This window comes from Lissotriton helveticus, chromosome 1_1, assembly GCF_964261635.1.
Source record: "Lissotriton helveticus chromosome 1_1, aLisHel1.1, whole genome shotgun sequence".
Lineage (NCBI taxonomy): Eukaryota > Metazoa > Chordata > Amphibia > Caudata > Salamandridae > Lissotriton > Lissotriton helveticus.
Genome location: NC_136057.1, coordinates 907,443,843 through 907,462,499, shown reverse-complemented (window position 1 = coordinate 907,462,499; position 18,657 = coordinate 907,443,843). Strand labels below are relative to the sequence as shown.

General features: G+C 43.1%; 1 protein-coding gene across 1 annotated transcript in view; it reads left to right on the top strand.

The window, feature by feature from the left end:
- The window catches only part of PLXNC1 (plexin C1), a 510,673-nt gene that overhangs the window by 390,463 nt on the left and 101,553 nt on the right, over positions 1–18,657 (top strand). The window contains exons 17-20 of the mRNA XM_078676006.1: positions 1,548–1,651; positions 6,507–6,560; positions 12,986–13,119; positions 15,854–16,052. Of these exons, the coding sequence (XP_078532132.1) occupies positions 1,548–1,651; positions 6,507–6,560; positions 12,986–13,119; positions 15,854–16,052 (491 nt within the window). The remainder of the gene's footprint in view (positions 1–1,547; positions 1,652–6,506; positions 6,561–12,985; positions 13,120–15,853; positions 16,053–18,657) is intronic.

The following is an 18,657-nucleotide window of genomic DNA, read 5'->3' as shown; positions in this document are numbered from 1 at the left end:
GCTATTAGGAATGGGGGAAAGTCCATCTTCCCTGTAACTTGTGAGGCAATGTGTGGCGCTCTGGAGCACCTCACTAAGAGAAGGGTCTTTCAGATAAGGGTTTTCTCCCAGGTTTCTCTGCTGTGGTTCATTACCATCCCATCAGTGACACATGTTTTGCTGTTGGAGGCCCACTGGCCCCACAACTTCCATTTTTAACCAGCACAGCTGTTTGTAATTGAACATCTGCCGTTCTGACCCCACCTAGTGAACACATGACAGCCCTCAGCTACCACATCTGGATCCTGGGACTCCTGACCCACTGACATGTAAAATACTGCTTTCCTGCACTGCGTGATGGTCCTGGATGTGGGGAATAGTGGGCCAACTCCTCAATCATAATCATAAACAAGAAAGAAGTGTTGACAAGCCACGTCATCCGGGGTTAGTTGCTCTCTGCATGTATCCGGGTCACTGTCTTCCAAAAACGTTTGGTAGCAAGTCCACAGTATTTTAAATGTTAACCGTTTTTCCATGGTGAGCAAGTGACACTCTTCCAGGGCCTGCAAGGTTCAAGCAGAGCCTGGCCACCTGCTTTGAATTGGATCGAGTTTCTGAATTTCTTTCTTCAGTGTCCTAACATGAATTACTATGTTGCAAAGATCTCACTGGGACAGAAGCAAAGCATGGGCTGTTCAATAAGGTGGTGTCCTGGGGGAGTGGGGAAACCCTTTTCTGCATCACAAGCTGGCGGTGGTCAATATTTTGGTGACCGCTAGGATCTGATCTGTGACTGGGAGCCCTGGGTCGTAGGACACGCCACGGTTTCTGAATTTTTGTGTAGCGAACACTCTTGCTCCCACTTTCTGACACCAGGTTCAAGGTATCGTGTTCTCATGAAGGCCCCAATAAACTATGTTTCTGTTTTCATGTCGTTCATGTTCAGAAGGTTCGGTGTTGTGTGTCTACTGTAGCCTGTGCTACTGAGTCTCGACTCTGCCTTACTTACTACCCGGCCAGTAGATGTTTCTTGGGTACATTAGAATACGAGGAGCCAGGAGCCTTGTGCAGATGTTGGTAGAAATCATGATAGTGGAGAGCCCTGGTGGATGTCACCGGGGATGGGTTTAGCCCACAACAGGGTACAGCCAATTCTGATATGCGGTGGTTAACATAGGCTGTGTTGTACAAACTGTTAATACCACAATTCCTTGACATAATTCACATGTCTTAAGCTTTGAGAATGCACTTCGTGAATGCTGTTGGCTGCAGGGTGATGTGCAGGGTGTGGGTGACTTTTCCATGGCTTCTTGAACAGTGCTCAAGTTTACAATCAATCGCATGGAAGTGTAGTCATATCAGGACAGATATCCCTGCCAAGAAGTTTGCCATTTGTGCTGCTTGATGCAAAGACACGCCGCCTGACCCTGATCACCATCATACACCTTTGGTACATTGTCATAATGCTGTTTTTGTGAAGTTTCTCAGCATTGAAAGCGAGTTGGTGCAAGACTCTGACGTGTATTATTTGGCTGATAGTCTGTTTTTGGGGGGCTTGTTCTTTCCAGGATTTGCAGAGCTGCAGATCGACCAGTCGGACGTGGTGGACGCCGCGGGCACTATTCCTTTCCTCGACTACAAACATTTCGCCATTCGAACGTTCTTCCCAGAGGTACATGCTTGTTAATCCATCAGTGACAAATATCAAACAACCCTTGCAGAGCAGTGGTGGTCCTGAGAATTGTGCTTCATGCGTCCACACTGGGCTTCTTTAACAGACGTAAGCATTCCTCACTATATAAAACACCCCCTGCTTGCTTTTGCACTGAGGCTGCAGGATCGCCACGTGCACAAGAGCACACTGCACAGGAAGGTAGCGCGTGCCCAGTTTCTCTGCACCGCATGCACTAACGCGTGAGTTGGCATTCGCACTAGAGACAGCCCAGTGCACAAATAGTGCATATGATGCTGAGACAGAGGTTTTGTTTCAAACCTCCAGGCACCTCGCTGCTTTGTCACTGCGCACGTGCACATGATGGTGATTCAGCCCCAGATGGCAAACACGTGGTTTAAACACAGACTGACTTGTGATATTACATAGTATGTGCTGGTGCTCGAGGAAGGCAGGTGCTCACACCTGCTGCTCTTACGCATGATCATAATGTTTCTAATTTGACACTAATGCGGTCGCCTGTCTAAATTAAAGGAAAGGTAAAGTATATCTTGGTATTAGGAAGGAAACGTGAAGAATCCTCAAATGAATCCGCTTGAATTCTGACACCATTCTCCTTCTAAGTCATGCTTTTGAAAAAGGGTTACCGGTGGAAGTGGTGAGCAGGGCATAGAACTCGGAAGGCTGGAATACCGCACGTGGTAAATAACCAAACTGGTAACGCAGAGTGTCGTGTTTACTTGGCGAGGTTTCCCACACCTAGTAAAAGTCAAAAGGGAACTCCAAAACTCCAAAGGGCCTTGTGTTCGAGACACGGGGAAAATATTTACTAATACTTTTTGACGGATTTGCATCATATAAGTGGTGGAAAACTGGCACAAAATGTAGTGTTTGGATTTCCTTTTCAGCTTGAATCATGATTTGCATTGTAAAGTTGCCCAAATAATGCAAAATAGTGGAAAATGCAAAATAGTGCTATCCACTATTTTGCATCAGGGAGCATTCCATGGATTCTTACATGGACATTCCCATGGAACCACCCATGGGTTTTGATGTAAATCTCTGTCAACTAAAATTTACAGACAGGAGTGTGCCCCAAACAATTATGCCTCCTCAGGGTAGGCCTAGTGGTGAAGCAAGTTAAAAAAATATCCACATTATTCCAACTTTGTATGTGTTCTTCACTGTGCAGTACTTCTCCAAACTGTGGAAAGTATTAAACATAGTTTTTGTACTGGAAGGGTCTTCTTCCAGTACAAAACTGCCAGAAAGCACACCCCGTTGGTTATTGGGCAAGGGTGTGTGCATTGGCGCATGGCAGCTTAACGAGTGCCACTGCTGGGGAGAGAAAAACCGTGCCGTATCTTTGGAGATATGGTAACAGTGCCATATCTTTGGAGACACAGTAACAGCGTCGTATCTTTGGAGATACGGTAACAGTGCCATATCTTTGGCGATACGGTAACCGTGCCGTATCTTTGGAGCTACGGTAACAGTGCTGTATCTTTGGAGCTATGTCAACAGTGCCGTATCTTTGGAGCTATGGTAACAGTGCCGTATCTTTGGAGCTATGGTAATAGTGCCGTATCTTTAGGGATACAGTAACAGTGCCGTATCTTTGGAGATACGGTAACAGTGCCATATCTTTGGCGATACGGTAACCGTGCCGTATCTTTGGAGCTACGGTAACAGTGCTGTATCTTTGGAGCTATGTCAACAGTGCCGTATCTTTGGAGCTATGGTAATAGTGCCGTATCTTTAGGGATACAGTAACAGTGCCGTATCTTTGGAGATACGGTAACAGTGCCATATCTTTGGAGCTACGGTAACAGTGCTGTATCTTAGGAGCTATGGTAACAGTGCCGTATCTTTGGAGATACGGTAACAGTGCCGTATCTTTGGAGATACGGTAACAGTGCCATATCTTTGGAGCTACAGTAACAGTGCCGTATCTTTGGAGCTATGGTAACAGTGCCGTATATTTGGAGACACAGTAACAGCGTCGTATCTTTGGAGATACGGTAACAGTGCCATATCTTTGGCAATACGGTAACCGTGCCGTATCTTTGGAGCTACGGTAACAGTGCTGTATCTTTGGAGCTATGTCAACAGTGCCGTATCTTTGGAGCTATGGTAACAGTGCCGTATCTTTGGAGCTATGGTAATAGTGCCGTATCTTTAGGGATACAGTAACAGTGCCGTATCTTTGGAGATACGGTAACAGTGCCATATCTTTGGCGATACGGTAACCGTGCCGTATCTTTGGAGCTACGGTAACAGTGCTGTATCTTTGGAGCTATGTCAACAGTGCCGTATCTTTGGAGCTATGGTAATAGTGCCGTATCTTTAGGGATACAGTAACAGTGCCGTATCTTTGGAGATACGGTAACAGTGCCATATCTTTGGAGCTACGGTAACAGTGCTGTATCTTAGGAGCTATGGTAACAGTGCCGTATCTTTGGAGATACGGTAACAGTGCCGTATCTTTGGAGATATGGTAACAGTGCCATATCTTTGGAGACACAGTAACAGCGTCGTATCTTTGGAGATACGGTAACAGTGCCATATCTTTGGCGATACGGTAACCGTGCCGTATCTTTGGAGCTACGGTAACAGTGCTGTATCTTTGGAGCTATGTCAACAGTGCCGTATCTTTGGAGCTATGGTAACAGTGCTGTATCTTTGGAGCTATGGTAATAGTGCCGTATCTTTAGGGATACAGTAACAGTGCCGTATCTTTGGAGATACGGTAACAGTGCCATATCTTTGGCGATACGGTAACCGTGCCGTATCTTTGGAGCTACGGTAACAGTGCTGTATCTTTGGAGCTATGTCAACAGTGCCGTATCTTTGGAGCTATGGTAATAGTGCCGTATCTTTAGGGATACAGTAACAGTGCCGTATCTTTGGAGATACGGTAACAGTGCCATATCTTTGGAGCTACGGTAACAGTGCTGTATCTTAGGAGCTATGGTAACAGTGCCGTATCTTTGGAGATACGGTAACAGTGCCGTATCTTTGGAGATACGGTAACAGTGCCATATCTTTGGAGCTACAGTAACAGTGCCGTATCTTTGGAGCTATGGTAACAGTGCCGTATATTTGGAGATACGGTAACAGTGACGTATCTTTGGAGCTATGGTAACAGTGCCGTATCTTTGGAGCTACGGTAACAGTGACGTATCTTTGGAGATATGGAAACAGTGCTGTATCTTTGGAGATATGGTAACAGTGCCGTATCTTTGGAACTATGGTAACAGTGCCGTATCTTTGGAGCTATGGTAACAGTGCCGTATCTTTGGAGCTATGGTAATAGTGCCGTATCTTTGGGGATACGGTAACAGTGCCGTATCTTTGGAGATACGGTAGCAGTGCCATATCTTTGGAGCTACGGTAACAGTGCCGTATCTTTGGAGCTACGGTAACAGTGCTATATCTTTGGAGCTATGGTAACAGTGCCGTATCTTTGGAGCTATGGTAACAGTGCTGTATCTTTGGAGATACGGTAACAGTGCCGTATCTTTGGAGCTACGGTAACAGTGCTGTATCTTTGGAGCTATGGTAACAGTGCCGTATCTTTGGAGCTATGGTAACAATGCCGTATCTTTGGAGCTATGGTAACAGTGCCGTATCTTTGGAACCATGGTAACAGTGCCGTATCTTTGGAGCGACTGTGACAGTGCTGTATCTTTGGAGCTATGGTAACAGTGCCAGATCTTTGGAGCAACGGTAACAGTGCCCTTATCTTTGGAGCTACGGTAATAGTGCCATATCTTAGGAGCTATGGTAACAGTGCCGTATCTTTGGAGCTATGGTAACAGTGCCCTATCTTTGGAGATATGGTAACAGTGCCATATCTTTGGAGCTATGGTAACAGTGCCGAACAGTGCCGTATCTTTGGAGATATGGTAACAGTCCCGTATCTTTGGAGCTATGGTAACAGTGCTGTATCTTTGGACATATGGTAACAGTGCCTTATCTTTGGAGCTACAGTAACAGTGTCGTACCTTTGGAGATATGGTAACAGTGCCGTATATTTGGAGCTACGTTAACAGTGCCGTATCTTTGGAGATATGGTAACAGTGCTGTATCTTTCGAGCTATGGTAATAGTGCTGTACCGTTGGGGATACTGTAACAGTGCCGTATCTTTGGAGTTATGGTAACAGTGCTGTATTGTTAGAGATAATGTAACAGTGCTGCATCTTTGGAGCTACGGTAACAGTGCTGTATCGATAGAGATACTGTAACAGTGCCGCATCTTTGGAGATACTGTTACAGTGCCATAAAATATGGCACTGCTTTTCATTTCACTTTGATGCAACGCAGCTCAGCAACTCTGGGTGCTATACTGTGTTGCATCAGAAGTTAGTAATATTCTCCTAGAGGCTTCAACTGGACCTATTACTTGATGTGATAGAGGGAGGAAAAATACATTGTGATGTAATCAGTGGTGGCTCCTCCACTTAGGCGGAGAAGCGCCGCCCCACTGCATTTTTTGCAGTGGAAAACAGAAAAATAAAATGATAACAACACTGTGTTATTATCATTTTATTTTTCCTTAGTCATGCAGCTTTGTGGAGCGGGCGGGGCTGTCGTCAAAGCCAGCAAGGGGAGGAATGGTGAGCACTTAAGTGAGCATGACTGTTTGGCCGGCCCTCTGGGCGCATGTGAACACCCTCAGGAAGTAATTTCTGCCACAGATTACATAGTCACCATAACAGGCTTCTAAACCTTTATTTACAGCAAACAAAGAGTTTGTTATATTAATATAAATTTAATTTGCCAATATATTTAGTTGTCGGAAGTGTCACTTTCATATCTCATTGGGGAATGTTTCTGTTATGTCTCTTTCAGTCCACCAGCCCTGACTCCACGTTAATTGAAGAGCTGTGCAATGCTGTGCCTCCAGTAAGTTCATTCAAACAGTTATTATTATGGTGCTTTCTACTGCCACTTATACATGATGATTTTATTTAGGAGATGCTGTGCATCTGCTCAGAGCTGTGTAGTTGACTAGCACTTTTGACTACATCCCACACTAATACATTTCCCAAGTTATAGTAGTATAGCTGTAATTGATTGTCAAATAGTTGCATTCAAACCATCAAACTGTGTGTGGACAATTTATGCACAGATATGTTTTAATTATGGTTATAGGATTGAAGATGATTCAGTTGTTGCCTACTCAGTATATGTCCAATACTGTGGCACTGCTTGGGAAACATGCCTCTATACATCACCAGGCACGCTTCCTGAAATGTTCTTAATTGGGAATGCTTATATACTCATTTTGACGCCACAAATGCTGTTACCTGTTAGTGGAATATTATTGCCAGGAATTGCACGTCTATCAGTTTCTGTTCACAGTTTGCTTTTGATTTTGTATTATTTGGTATCATATGAGAAATACAGTAAACATTCTTTTTTATAAAAACCGATTGTTTCCTAATTTATATCTCTTTACAAACTCCAAATAATAAGTCCGAATTGTAGCTTAACCAAGTGGACGTCACTCACATTCATTTCCAGGATATTGTCTGCTTTTATTTTCCTAGGATCATTGGTTAAGAATTGTGCTTAATTTGAAGATTATATAGACTACCCGTGCACACTTATACAGAAAAGAAAAATATATATTCTGATTAATAAATTATCATTGCACCTAAATACTCCCACTCCTTTCCTCCCCTCCAAGGTGGCTTCTACCTCGGCTAGCCTAGCAAGGTCTGTTTGTTTGATTGATATATCTTTCCTACTGAGCCAACATCGGTCCAGAGAAGAGGCTGCTTACAGGAGTCACTGCCATACTGAATTCTGTATCCAGACCAATGTAGGCTAGTTTATTTTCATAGCCGTGATACATGGTGTCCATATATGGTCCCTTCTGATACATTGGAGTTTTCCAATATGCAAGCTGGCAGACTCTCACAAGTTCAGGTTTTCCATTTCTTCCACTCTTTTTCTCCTTGGTTGGCTTCATGACTGAGGCACAATTTGCATCAGGGACTATCTGTCCCACGTTTCACCACGCCCGGAGGAGCCGAACAGCGGCCCAGCAGCACCTTTGAGGGGAGGAGCTGGTCTTCCCAAGCACATATAGCACAGACGAACATTCTGCTGCGCGGCCCGTGCCAGGGCACAGCCCAGGCCATGAGCAAGCACATCCAAATCCGTCAGAGCCTGTTGGAGCCTGTGCTGGGCTGCCCCTCCTTGGTTTTCGATTTTGGATCTTGGAGGTACTGATGTAAGTATCCTTTTGCTGTATTTTGGCTACCATGGCTTGTGGGCATGGGCAAGTGAAACGTTGCAGGAGGCCCCTCTACCTCCACCCCACCTGGGAAAATTACTTTAATAGATTTGACGCATGCAGAGTGCTATGGGAGTAATAAGTACTAAGAGCGAGTTAGCGGAGTAGAGACTCTCATTGGTTCCAGCACTGCTCTAGGCATTGATATGGCTTCTCTTTCTATCAACTCGCCTTTGCCATCATCTATTGCCCCTTCTTTTTGTGAGCAGTGTGTTTACGCAAGTCGACAACATGCTTCGTGTCATAGAGAGTCCCCAGCTAGCTGCCTTTGCCAAATGGCCCAGGAGGCTCGCCTGAAACAAATCTGTGGAGGTTGCCAGACAAACGAGATTCTCCCCCACACCTTCTACTTTGGTGCAGTCAACATTGTCGTTAGTGGAGGCTACAGAGGGGGAAATTGTGTCCAAAACTCCCTGGGCGGTACAATAGATGGACGAATGCATTGCTAAAGACAAGGATATCTTACAAGTAGAAATATCTCCTGTTATAGAATGCCTGGTAGCTAATGAGCATGTATTGACTGCTATAAAGCAATCACAGGCTTTAGCACACAAGTTTTGCGTATGTTCCTAGGGCTAACCAAGGGTAGGTGGCTAGCTATAGCAATCCATCTTGCACTGCAGGGCTTGTACCACCTATTTGAACTACTCTGGATAGCCAACGCCCTGACCCTAGAATTCCCAACCCCGAAAGCAACACAAGGTGCAAAGATTTGCCAGTTTGAGGAGTCTAAATCCCGAAAAGCTTCTTTGCTGGGAAAGCCTGGGGCTAGTGCAGTTCCTCAGAACAGCAGCCTACCTGTTGCTAGTCTCCCTCCGGCCCTTATGTGGTAGTATTAACTAGACTTCCCCCTTTATGTGTGGATCGGGGAATCACACAAGAAAATGTTTAATAAAACACAGATCTGGCTTGTACGGCACAGAGATCTTCCTCTTTCTCTGGCAACAACATTCTATTGGCTCATAGGGGGGCTGAATTGGGTCAGGGTTGGTGGATCTACTTGGGGATTGTGTAATTGTTAACTTTAAATCCCCACTGTTGGTGCAGAGCCTGCTATTTGGGTAGTTGAGTAAGCAGACAGACGGGAGCAATATCGCGCTATTGTCAATAGGCTATTTTTTTATAAACCTAGACACTATTCTCGGTGGGCCAATACTTCGCAGAAACAAGAAGTTTCTATGTCACCACCCCCTGATTGCAAAATCCCCTCTTCTTGTAACTCCATTCAGCTAAAATAGAGGTTTTGGCCACTAGTTTTTCCAAAACTACGCTATAGATCAGCCCCCTCAGTGGTGGGCCAGCAGCCTCAATGTGAACAGTCCATCCAAATCAATATCTATTTTTGTTCTTGCAGACAGTTTGGTGTCTAGATCAATCTGAGACAGTCCCATTCTTCTCGTGCTGCCCAAGAAACAGCGAGTAGGGGATGATCTCCCGTCCGAAGGAACAACGGGGATTTTGATTAAAGTCATTCAGCCCCCCGCCCCCACCAAGTCAATATCCTTCAATATATCAGGACTATCCTCCAAGCTAATTTACCCAGAATGGGGCCAATTTATTGATAAGCATGACCTCTGTGTCTTCCAAGAGACATGGTCCCTGAAACCTGTGTATTGAGCAGGCTTTAATAGATTTAGTGAGGAATCTGTAACAATGGGGAAGGGCAGGTCCTCGGGACGGGACTTAGACCCAGTTTAGTGCCATCCTCACCTGTACAGCCAAGGTGATTGAGATGGACTCCCCTGATATATTGTGCATCATTTTGATCTTCCTGCATAATGTACTTTGTAACATTTATAATGTGTACTGTAGGCCACCATGGAATAAAACCGAATCCCTGGTTGTAGAGCTCCTGAACTCCCACCTTGTAGCATTATTTGTTGGGGGTAGTAAAAGTTGTGGTTGGAGGGACTTTTTTGAACCACTGAATGTTAATAGTGAGGCCCTTACACTTGAGGAAGACAGTGTATGGTCAATACAGGGCCTAGAAATACCTCCTATCAAGAAATGCTCTCCCCTGGCACTTCAGATTAATGCATTAACACTCAACCTGGGTCTATGCGCTTGCAATGGCAGAACAATTTCTGATAGAGAGGGAAATCACACATTTAATTGTAATCAAAGTAATACCCTTTTTGACAATATTATGCTGAATGTAAGGTTACGACCCTAATTAATTTATATGATCATTACACCTCGACGAGATAGCGACCAAAATGCTCCTGTCCTTGCTATTGATTCAAGTCACAAGGGGGGCATACAAACACACTGTTACAGAAGCAAAAAGAGCCTTGGAACATGGGAGATGGGAAAGACTGTTGGTCGCAGCTAGCTGCGTGGATCATTGATCCTTCTGGAAGATTGTGTCGACGAGAAGCTGAGACGGATTTTGCACCGTTGAAAACCATATAGCAGCGTCAGCTCAGGTTACGCATTTCTCTAGCCTGTTCTTGATTTTAGTTGATCACCATGACCCCCAAAGCAACTAGGCAGGGTTAATGCCAGGTAGGCAGCCCTGCAGAGACACAATGGTAGGGATGCCCACCCAAATAAGCAGATCCACTGTACTGAGTGAACGTATAGAGATTTCCCCATCTCAACTTTGGAAATAAACAAGGCCATTAAGAAAATTGTCCCTAATAAAGCACCAGGCTTAGAGAAGATCCCAGGAGATCTTTTTATAGATGAGATCGATATTTGGAACTCATATTTTACATTGATCTGTAATGCTATCATGAAAGGGGCACCCACCCCCCTCGTCTTGGGTCAGGCAGAAATAATACCAATTTTTAAAAAGGGGTCCCAGAGCTCTTCCGACTAACTACAGGTCCATAAGCTTCATTGATAGTTCCCAAATGCTGTTTAGCAGGATCATTTTGGATAGGTTGCAGGAATGGTTCATCTTGATTAAGATATTGATTCCCGTGCAAGAAGTTTTTCAAGAAAACACGAGAACTATAGACCCGGTGTTCTGACTCCAGCTTTCATTCTGGAAAACATTTCTCCTAGAGGGGTAGACACCTCTATGTGATCTTTGTGGACCTGTGGTTCACGTTTGACCTAGTGCCTAGATCTTCTCCTTGGCAGGCACTCGCTGATATACGGGTCCCACAGTAACTTCTAGACATTATTATCAGGTTGCATGAAAATTGCTTTGCTCAAGTCAGGTGTGGCCAATTGAGTGAACTGTCAGATCCATTCCCAGTCAATTGAGGGGTTAGATAGGGCTGTGTCCTTGCCCCCACCTTATTTACACTTTATATTAATGATCGAGTAGGCTACCCGAAACAATGTGGGAATGATGCACCAAGTTTGGCAGGTACCAGGGTCCCAGCTCTAATGTTGGCAGATGATACGCTTTTGATCTCTAAAACACCAATGGGGTTGCAAAGAACACAAGATCGCTTTGAATGTTTCTGTAGACAAAGGGGCCTGAAGATCAATGTAGTACATGGTTCTTAGTCCATGTCTCTCTACAATATCTAATCCCACGTTAAGGGGGACACCATTGGAGCATGTGCATAGCTTTGAATATCTAGGAATAATATTGACAGAGCAGCTCGGCTGGCCAACCAACACAGCGCAGTGTAGGCTCAAACTGGAGCAATCTACTGGGGGAATAGTAAAAATGCATTAAGCTACCCAATTTTGACGTATCTCTCCAGCACTCCAAATTTATAACCCTTTGGCCCTGGGAGCTGCCGTATACGGTGTGGAGCTGGGAGTCATAGGGATGTGACTGCACTGGTGACAGTCGAAAACTGCTTCTTGTGTCAATTAACACTAATGCTCTCCCTTAGATTAGATATGGGGCTCAGACCAATCTCAGATAGGATAGGAGTGAGACCTGTCTTGTAGTGGAGAAGGATCTGAGCCACACCTGAGCTATGTTCCTGACGTCAGGGCCTAGAAGAAGGTCTGCGTATTCCAGGATCAGTTTGGATTAGGTATGTCTGAAAGATCCTTACAATGATTGAGAATGAGAGACTCTGGGTTGCACCCGGGGAGGCTTGTGTGACCTCTAAGCTATCCATTAAGTCAAACCATTGGCAATACAAAATAAGAAACATGCAGGCATAATCTACCCCAGGCCCCTTAACAGAAGCCTTCTTTGTGCTGAAGGGGGAGTTTTCAGAAGAGCAGTTATTGGATGATATAGAACCGGTAGTTGCCAGGAAGCTCTTTCTGCAGTTTATATTTGGGACCCTGTCGCTCTTCTCTTTTACTGCTAAGTGGGCACTCAATTCCAGGGCTGCAGATTGGCAGATCCCCTCTTGTAGAGAGTCCAATAAAACAGTTGAGCATGTTTTATTTTTCTGTCAGCCTATCAAAGCAGCTGAAAAAAATGGATACTGCCACTGTGCGGAAACCGGGCATTAGGGAGCACAAAGAAGCATCAACATAATTTAAAATAGATACAAGTCAATGTTTAGTCTTTGCTGTTTCTCGATTTTTGATGCTGATGTGGAGAGCTGGACAGAAGTTGAGTACATAGTTAGCAAACAAGGTACCAATGTTGTAATATTATAGGAACGTATGATTATTACTGCCATTGACCTCAGCACTTTATTGAGCAAAGACACAACCTATGAACCCTGCAGGCTTATCGTGAATTTCGCACAGATTTTATAATTGTTGTTACGGATAGGGGACTGCTTCTGATTGTATTTTATGGCTCTTATATTTATATACATATTGTACATTGATTTTTAGTCATTTTGTAGATTTTCCAAAGCATTGTTGTGATATTCTATGTACTTTTATGGCAATTTGCCGACATGAAGATTCAAATGAACATCTCGTGCTTTGGGTCAGATATTTAGCTGCACTTTCCATTGAGCCTGCTTACACATGGCAGACAACAAACATGGCAACTTGAGCAACAAAATGAAGATGAATGAAGTTGCATTATTGAGTCTTAATCTTCAAAACGACCAGCCGTAACATTAGGTCAATGCATTCAGATCAGAGTGTAGGATGATGTTGATGATTTTCTGACAATCTACTTTTTACCATTTCTTGACAGCCATTTCGAAGCCCAGATGCCAATGACAAAGATGAATGCATGTCATTGCTGTGTGCTCTAATTGGTAACAAGGATTTTCTTGTTACACTCATTCACACTCTGGAAAAGCAAAAGACATTTTCAATCAAAGACAGGTAACTGACATTTCAATTGGCCAGTGTTGAAAACATCAAGTCACAAACTTCTTATAGTCACTTTTGAACAGTGTTGTATGTCAACCAAACGTGTATATACTTGTAAATCTATTGTTGTTATATTTTTTGTCACAAAATATCAAAGGAGAAATATAAAGCTTTGTGCAATGGCCATTTTCCGTTTTCTTTAAGGGGATTTTTAAAAAACGAAACATTTGCCAACTCATTTGAATGATCCTAGGTGCTTACATTTCTAATCTAATAAAATTGAGAGAATGTAGCACCATCCACTTGGAATTTACAGTTTTGAGGTTATTTATAAGGCTCCTTCTACTAGACTTAGGTATATGTCTCCAAGTTTCTCAAAATATGTGTGCTCACCAAACATATCATTAGCTGCATTATTGCAGTATTCAGCTCCGGTCTAACTAGCACTATTTTCTATACCACTAACACATTTGTCCTCTCTCACACCATTAACTAGTTGTCCCTCTCCCATGCCAATAATACTTTCCCCACCAAGCATATAATTAATATTGTATCATTCCTCTGTAGATTGACCTTCTGCCCATCTCCTCTATCATTCGTACTGTATAAATTGCCAGTGCCATTAACACGGTGCCCAGTACTCACACACTAGCAATGTGGCCAAAACCAATTATATCAATATGATTCTTTGGATAGTAATGTTAACAAGGTAACCCTCACCCATATCAAAACACGTACAAGCTTCTCACAAAGGTAAATTATATGTGAGTAAGTTACATATGTAAGTTTACTCTAACACTTTTGAGTAATTTTACATCCTTAGCCCATTCACATGATTTGAGTGAATAGTTACTCAAAAGTGTAGGCTTACAAACTTACACATCAACAGTGGCGTCTCCTTGTGGTATGTAAAAAGAAGTTGATTTAACTCAAATTAGTAAATATATTTTTTGTTAGATATTAATGTAACCTAATTTTAGATGTTTATTTTAATGGTAAAAAAAACTAAGAAGCAAATGCTACAGCACTATTAACTTAATTTGAACTTCAACCTTAAGTTAATTTAAAAATATGAATTAAATAAAAAAATTCCTCCAAATTTTAAATAATAAAAATTTCACCTAAAGTAAAACAGGTAATCGTTTCATTAAGCAATAATAATTATTTTAAATTATGTATAGAGGTCATTAAACATCATTTAAATTCATTTTAATAAAAAGTAATATAACATGATTTTAAAAAATTCAAAAAAAGGCTTAAAAATGTTTTCTAATTAGATATGTTTATTTTTAAATATCATTCTTAACATTACATTTGTTTATATTGTTAACTATTTTAAATAATTGGCTTACTCTTTTGTGGATGGGTGCATGTCCCTCTCTGGCCCTTCTCTAACCATCCCTAAAACCCACCTTACTTCTCTCAAATCACTCCCATTTATTAGTAAGTATATCCCTTTTTCCAGTCACCCCGTCCCTCTCACATTTACTACTAAGTAGTAAATTTACATGTCTGAAGATATCCCCATAGAAAAGGTGAGTGAGGTGAAGGTGGAGATCTGCACTCCCAGAGTGCTACAAAAGCACTACAAAATACAATTTGTTAACAGTCTCTTGGGTTTAGTAGATTATTGGGTGCTATGATTGTCAGTCCCAGTATCTGAAGAAACCTCAAGGTGTAAGAGGTGGTTTCCAGGGATACTTAAAACATACACAGGATGCTGTGTTCATTAGGTTGAACATTCAAGCATCGTAGGAAATAGTTGCTGGAGAGACTGTGACATGAATTGTGACTTATTATAGGGTGTGTGTGTGCATATTTATGTGTTTGTAAGTAGTGCAGAAGCATCAAGGAAAGAAGAGGGACTTTTTGTAGTCTAGAGTAACTTGGAGTCACCAAGGAAATGTGAGGGTTTGATTATATTTCACTAAAAGGCATGGTGAAAGGCAAAATAATTTTTAGAATTGATGTTCAACAGTTGAGGCATCACATGATGTGTGTATGTAACCTGCATTGTTGTATAGCATGTAATTTTGAAAATACAATGACCTTCTCAGGGGTCCTTGTCTCAGTTGAAGATTAAGATAGCTTACATTCCAGTCATTCAGACTCTGTGAAGCCCATAGTTTGGGGACCTCAGTCATTTATTATTTCTATGTATGTAATAATGACTATACATGTTGCTCTGTGGCCACTTCAGCCTCTGTGGCCACTTTAGCCATCTTATATGTACTGAGGCGCCTTAGCGGTGATCTAAAATTATTTAGATTTGTGGGGGAGCACATCAGTGTGAAATTTGCTTAGCACCAGAATAATTGCTCACATTTAGTGTTTTCCAAGATAGGATGCATGTTTTAGGGAGGCCAGTTGAACTTCACAACTAGTCCATGACAGGTAGGTATGTTGGACTGGGAGGTGTATGGCTGTCCCACTATTATATGCTGGTAACCAAAGGAATGTATAAACAGATCAAGAGCAAAGAAAACGGAACCTTTCGTGGCCTCCATCCCATCTATTTTTATTTACCTTAATATCCTAGATCTTAGAGTGGCTTGATATAATATTCCTGGTATGTAAATAGTAGGACTGAGATTCTACAAGTAGTTGGTGCCTATGCTCCAGTAGGACAGAAAGGATTTCTAGATGGGTCTTAAGTGCTCAGCATTATTAAATATCCTGCGTATGTAGCAGCAATTAAATTGACAGAGGCTCATTTGTAATACGATTGTTTCTCCTTTCTTTGCAGATGCCGCTTTGCATCATTTTTGACCATTGCATTACAAAGTAAGCTGGTTTATCTAACCCACATTCTAGAAGTCCTGATCAGGGACCTGATGGAGCAGTCCAGCAATGCCCAGCCTAAACTTATGCTGAGACGTACCGAGTCAGTTGTTGAAAAATTACTGACTAACTGGATGTCTACTTGTCTCTACGGATTCCTTCGGGTAAGCATTACACAATCCAGATACTAAAAGAATCTCAACTACAGCCTTCTTTAGAAAAAATATGTTTGTTCTCCTTGACAGATTAATAAAGGGGACCATAGTAAGTTGTTGCCACCCTAAATCTTCTAATCATGCACCTGCCACAAGTCTAAAAACGACTTACCAAACTAGTGCTCTCTGATGGTACTGAAATTTGCTAATGCTACATCAAAAAAACATGTTGACATATCAGTTTAAAAAATATATTCTCGCAGGAATTAATCTTTTTAAATATAATTCATAGTTCTGCTTGCTAGCTTTTGTGGCTCCAAACTCCAAAGTAAATGTAATGAAAGCACCAACTTCGCAATATTACAACTTATTCAGTGTACTTTTAGTCTGGCTAATTCAGAATTTATAATGCCAATTAAAGTGGATATTTATGAGCAAATAGAATATCCCACAGCTGAAAGAATAGCTCAAAAGCATGTCTTTATGTGTATTTCTGTCAACATGTTTGGCATGGCTGTAGACTGCTAAATTCTCATGATCAGGTATTGCTACATTGGGGATTGCTGAAGACTAGCAATGTGATTTTTAAATCGAGCTTGCAGTACTCATTTTATTGCAGGTTACATACGGTACTGAATAGACCATTCTTTAATCGCTTCCATCTATGTATAGGTGTAACTAAGTTACTTAATTTTGGGCTTCATTTGAACTAGTCCTCGCTCTGGATTACATACATGCTAAATGATAGCAGTTACAAAAAATTGTGCCTGCCTCATTTGTAGAGAATGATTTTTATCACAGTGCGTCTGCTAAATTCTATTAAAAGACACACAATTAATGGACGGAATGCAGAAAAAACCAAAACATTCACCCCCAGTCAAGACATCTGGGTTAAATCCATCATTCTTTTGCTCACCATGCCACCACAGTTTAGACCTGGCCATATGCAAATCAGTCTTGACCATGTGCCTCATGGGAAAAGTCCAGCGCAAACTGCCAAGCCAGGTCCTCCCTGGATGGGAAACAAGCATCCTAGGACCGGTTTCGGGGTTTTACCTCTCATCAGCCAGGATAGCTTGATTCCAGTGGCACATTGCACCTGGGACCCACATCTGGGCATACCCGGTGCACTTAGGGTGAGGAAGCAAAAGACACACAATTGATGGACGGAATGCAGAAAAAATCAAAACATTCACCCCTAGTCAAGAGCTCTGGGTTAAATCCATCATTCTTATGCTCACCATGCCACCCCAGTTTAGACCTGACCATATGCAAATCAGTCTTGACCCTGTGCCTCATGGGAACAGTCCAGCCCGAACTGCCAAACCAGGTCCTCCCTGGACTGGAAACAAGCATCCTAGGACCGGTTTCTGGGTTTCACCCCTCATCAGCCAGGATAGCTTGATTCCAGTGGCACAGTGAGCCTGGGACCCACGTCTAGGCATACCCAGCGCATTAAGGGCTAGGAAGCAAAAGACACACTATTGATGGACGGAATGCAGAAAAAATCAAAACATTTGCACCTGTGTCAAGAGATCTGGGTTAAATCCATCATTCTTTTGCTCACCATGCAACCCCAGTTTAGACCTGGCCATATGCAAATTAGTCTTGACCCTGTGCCTCATGGGAACAGTCCAGCCCGAACTGCCAAGCCAGGTCCTCCCTGGACCAGAAACAAGCATTCTAGGACCGGTTTCGGGGTTTCACCCTTTGTCACCTAGGATAGCTTGATTCCAGTGGCACAGTGAGCCCGGGACCCACGCCTGGGCATACCCGGCACACTTAGGGCGAGGAAGCAAAAAACACACAATTGATGGAACGAATGCAAAGAAAATCAAAACATTCACCCCCAGTCAAGAGATCTGGGTTGAATCCATCATTCTTTTGCTCACCATGCCACCCCAGTTTAAACCTGCCCCTGTGCAAATCAGCCTTGACCCTGTACCTCATGGGAACAGTCCAGCCCGAGCTACCAAGCCAGGTCCTCCCTGGACTGGAAATAAGCATCCTAGGACCGGTTCCGGGGTTTCACCCCTCATCACCTAGGACAGCTTGATTCCAGTGGCACAGTGAGCCCTGGACCCACGTCTAGGCATACCCGGCACACTAAGGGCGAGGAAGCAAAGTCACACTATTGATGGACGGAATGCAGAAAAAATCAAAACATTCACCACTGTGCCAAGAGATCTGGGTTAAATCCATCATTCTTTTGCTCACCATGCCACCCCAGTTTAGACCTGGCCATATGCAAATCAGTCTTGACCCTGTGCCTCATGGGAACAGTCCAGCCTGAACTGCCAAGACAGGTCCTCCCTGGACCGGAAACAAGCATCCTAGGACTGGTTTCGGGGTTTCACTCTTCATCACCCAGGATAGCGTGATTCCAGTGGCACAGTGAGTCTGGAACCCACGTCTGGGCATACCCGGCGCACTTAAGGCGAGGAAGCAAAAGACACACAATTGATGGACAGAATGCAGAAAAAAATCAAAACATGCACCCCCATTCAAGAGATCTGGGTTAAATCCATCATTCTTTTGCTCACCATTCCACCTCATTTTAAACCTGGCTATATGCAAATCAGTCTTGACCCTGTACCACATGGGAACAGTCCAG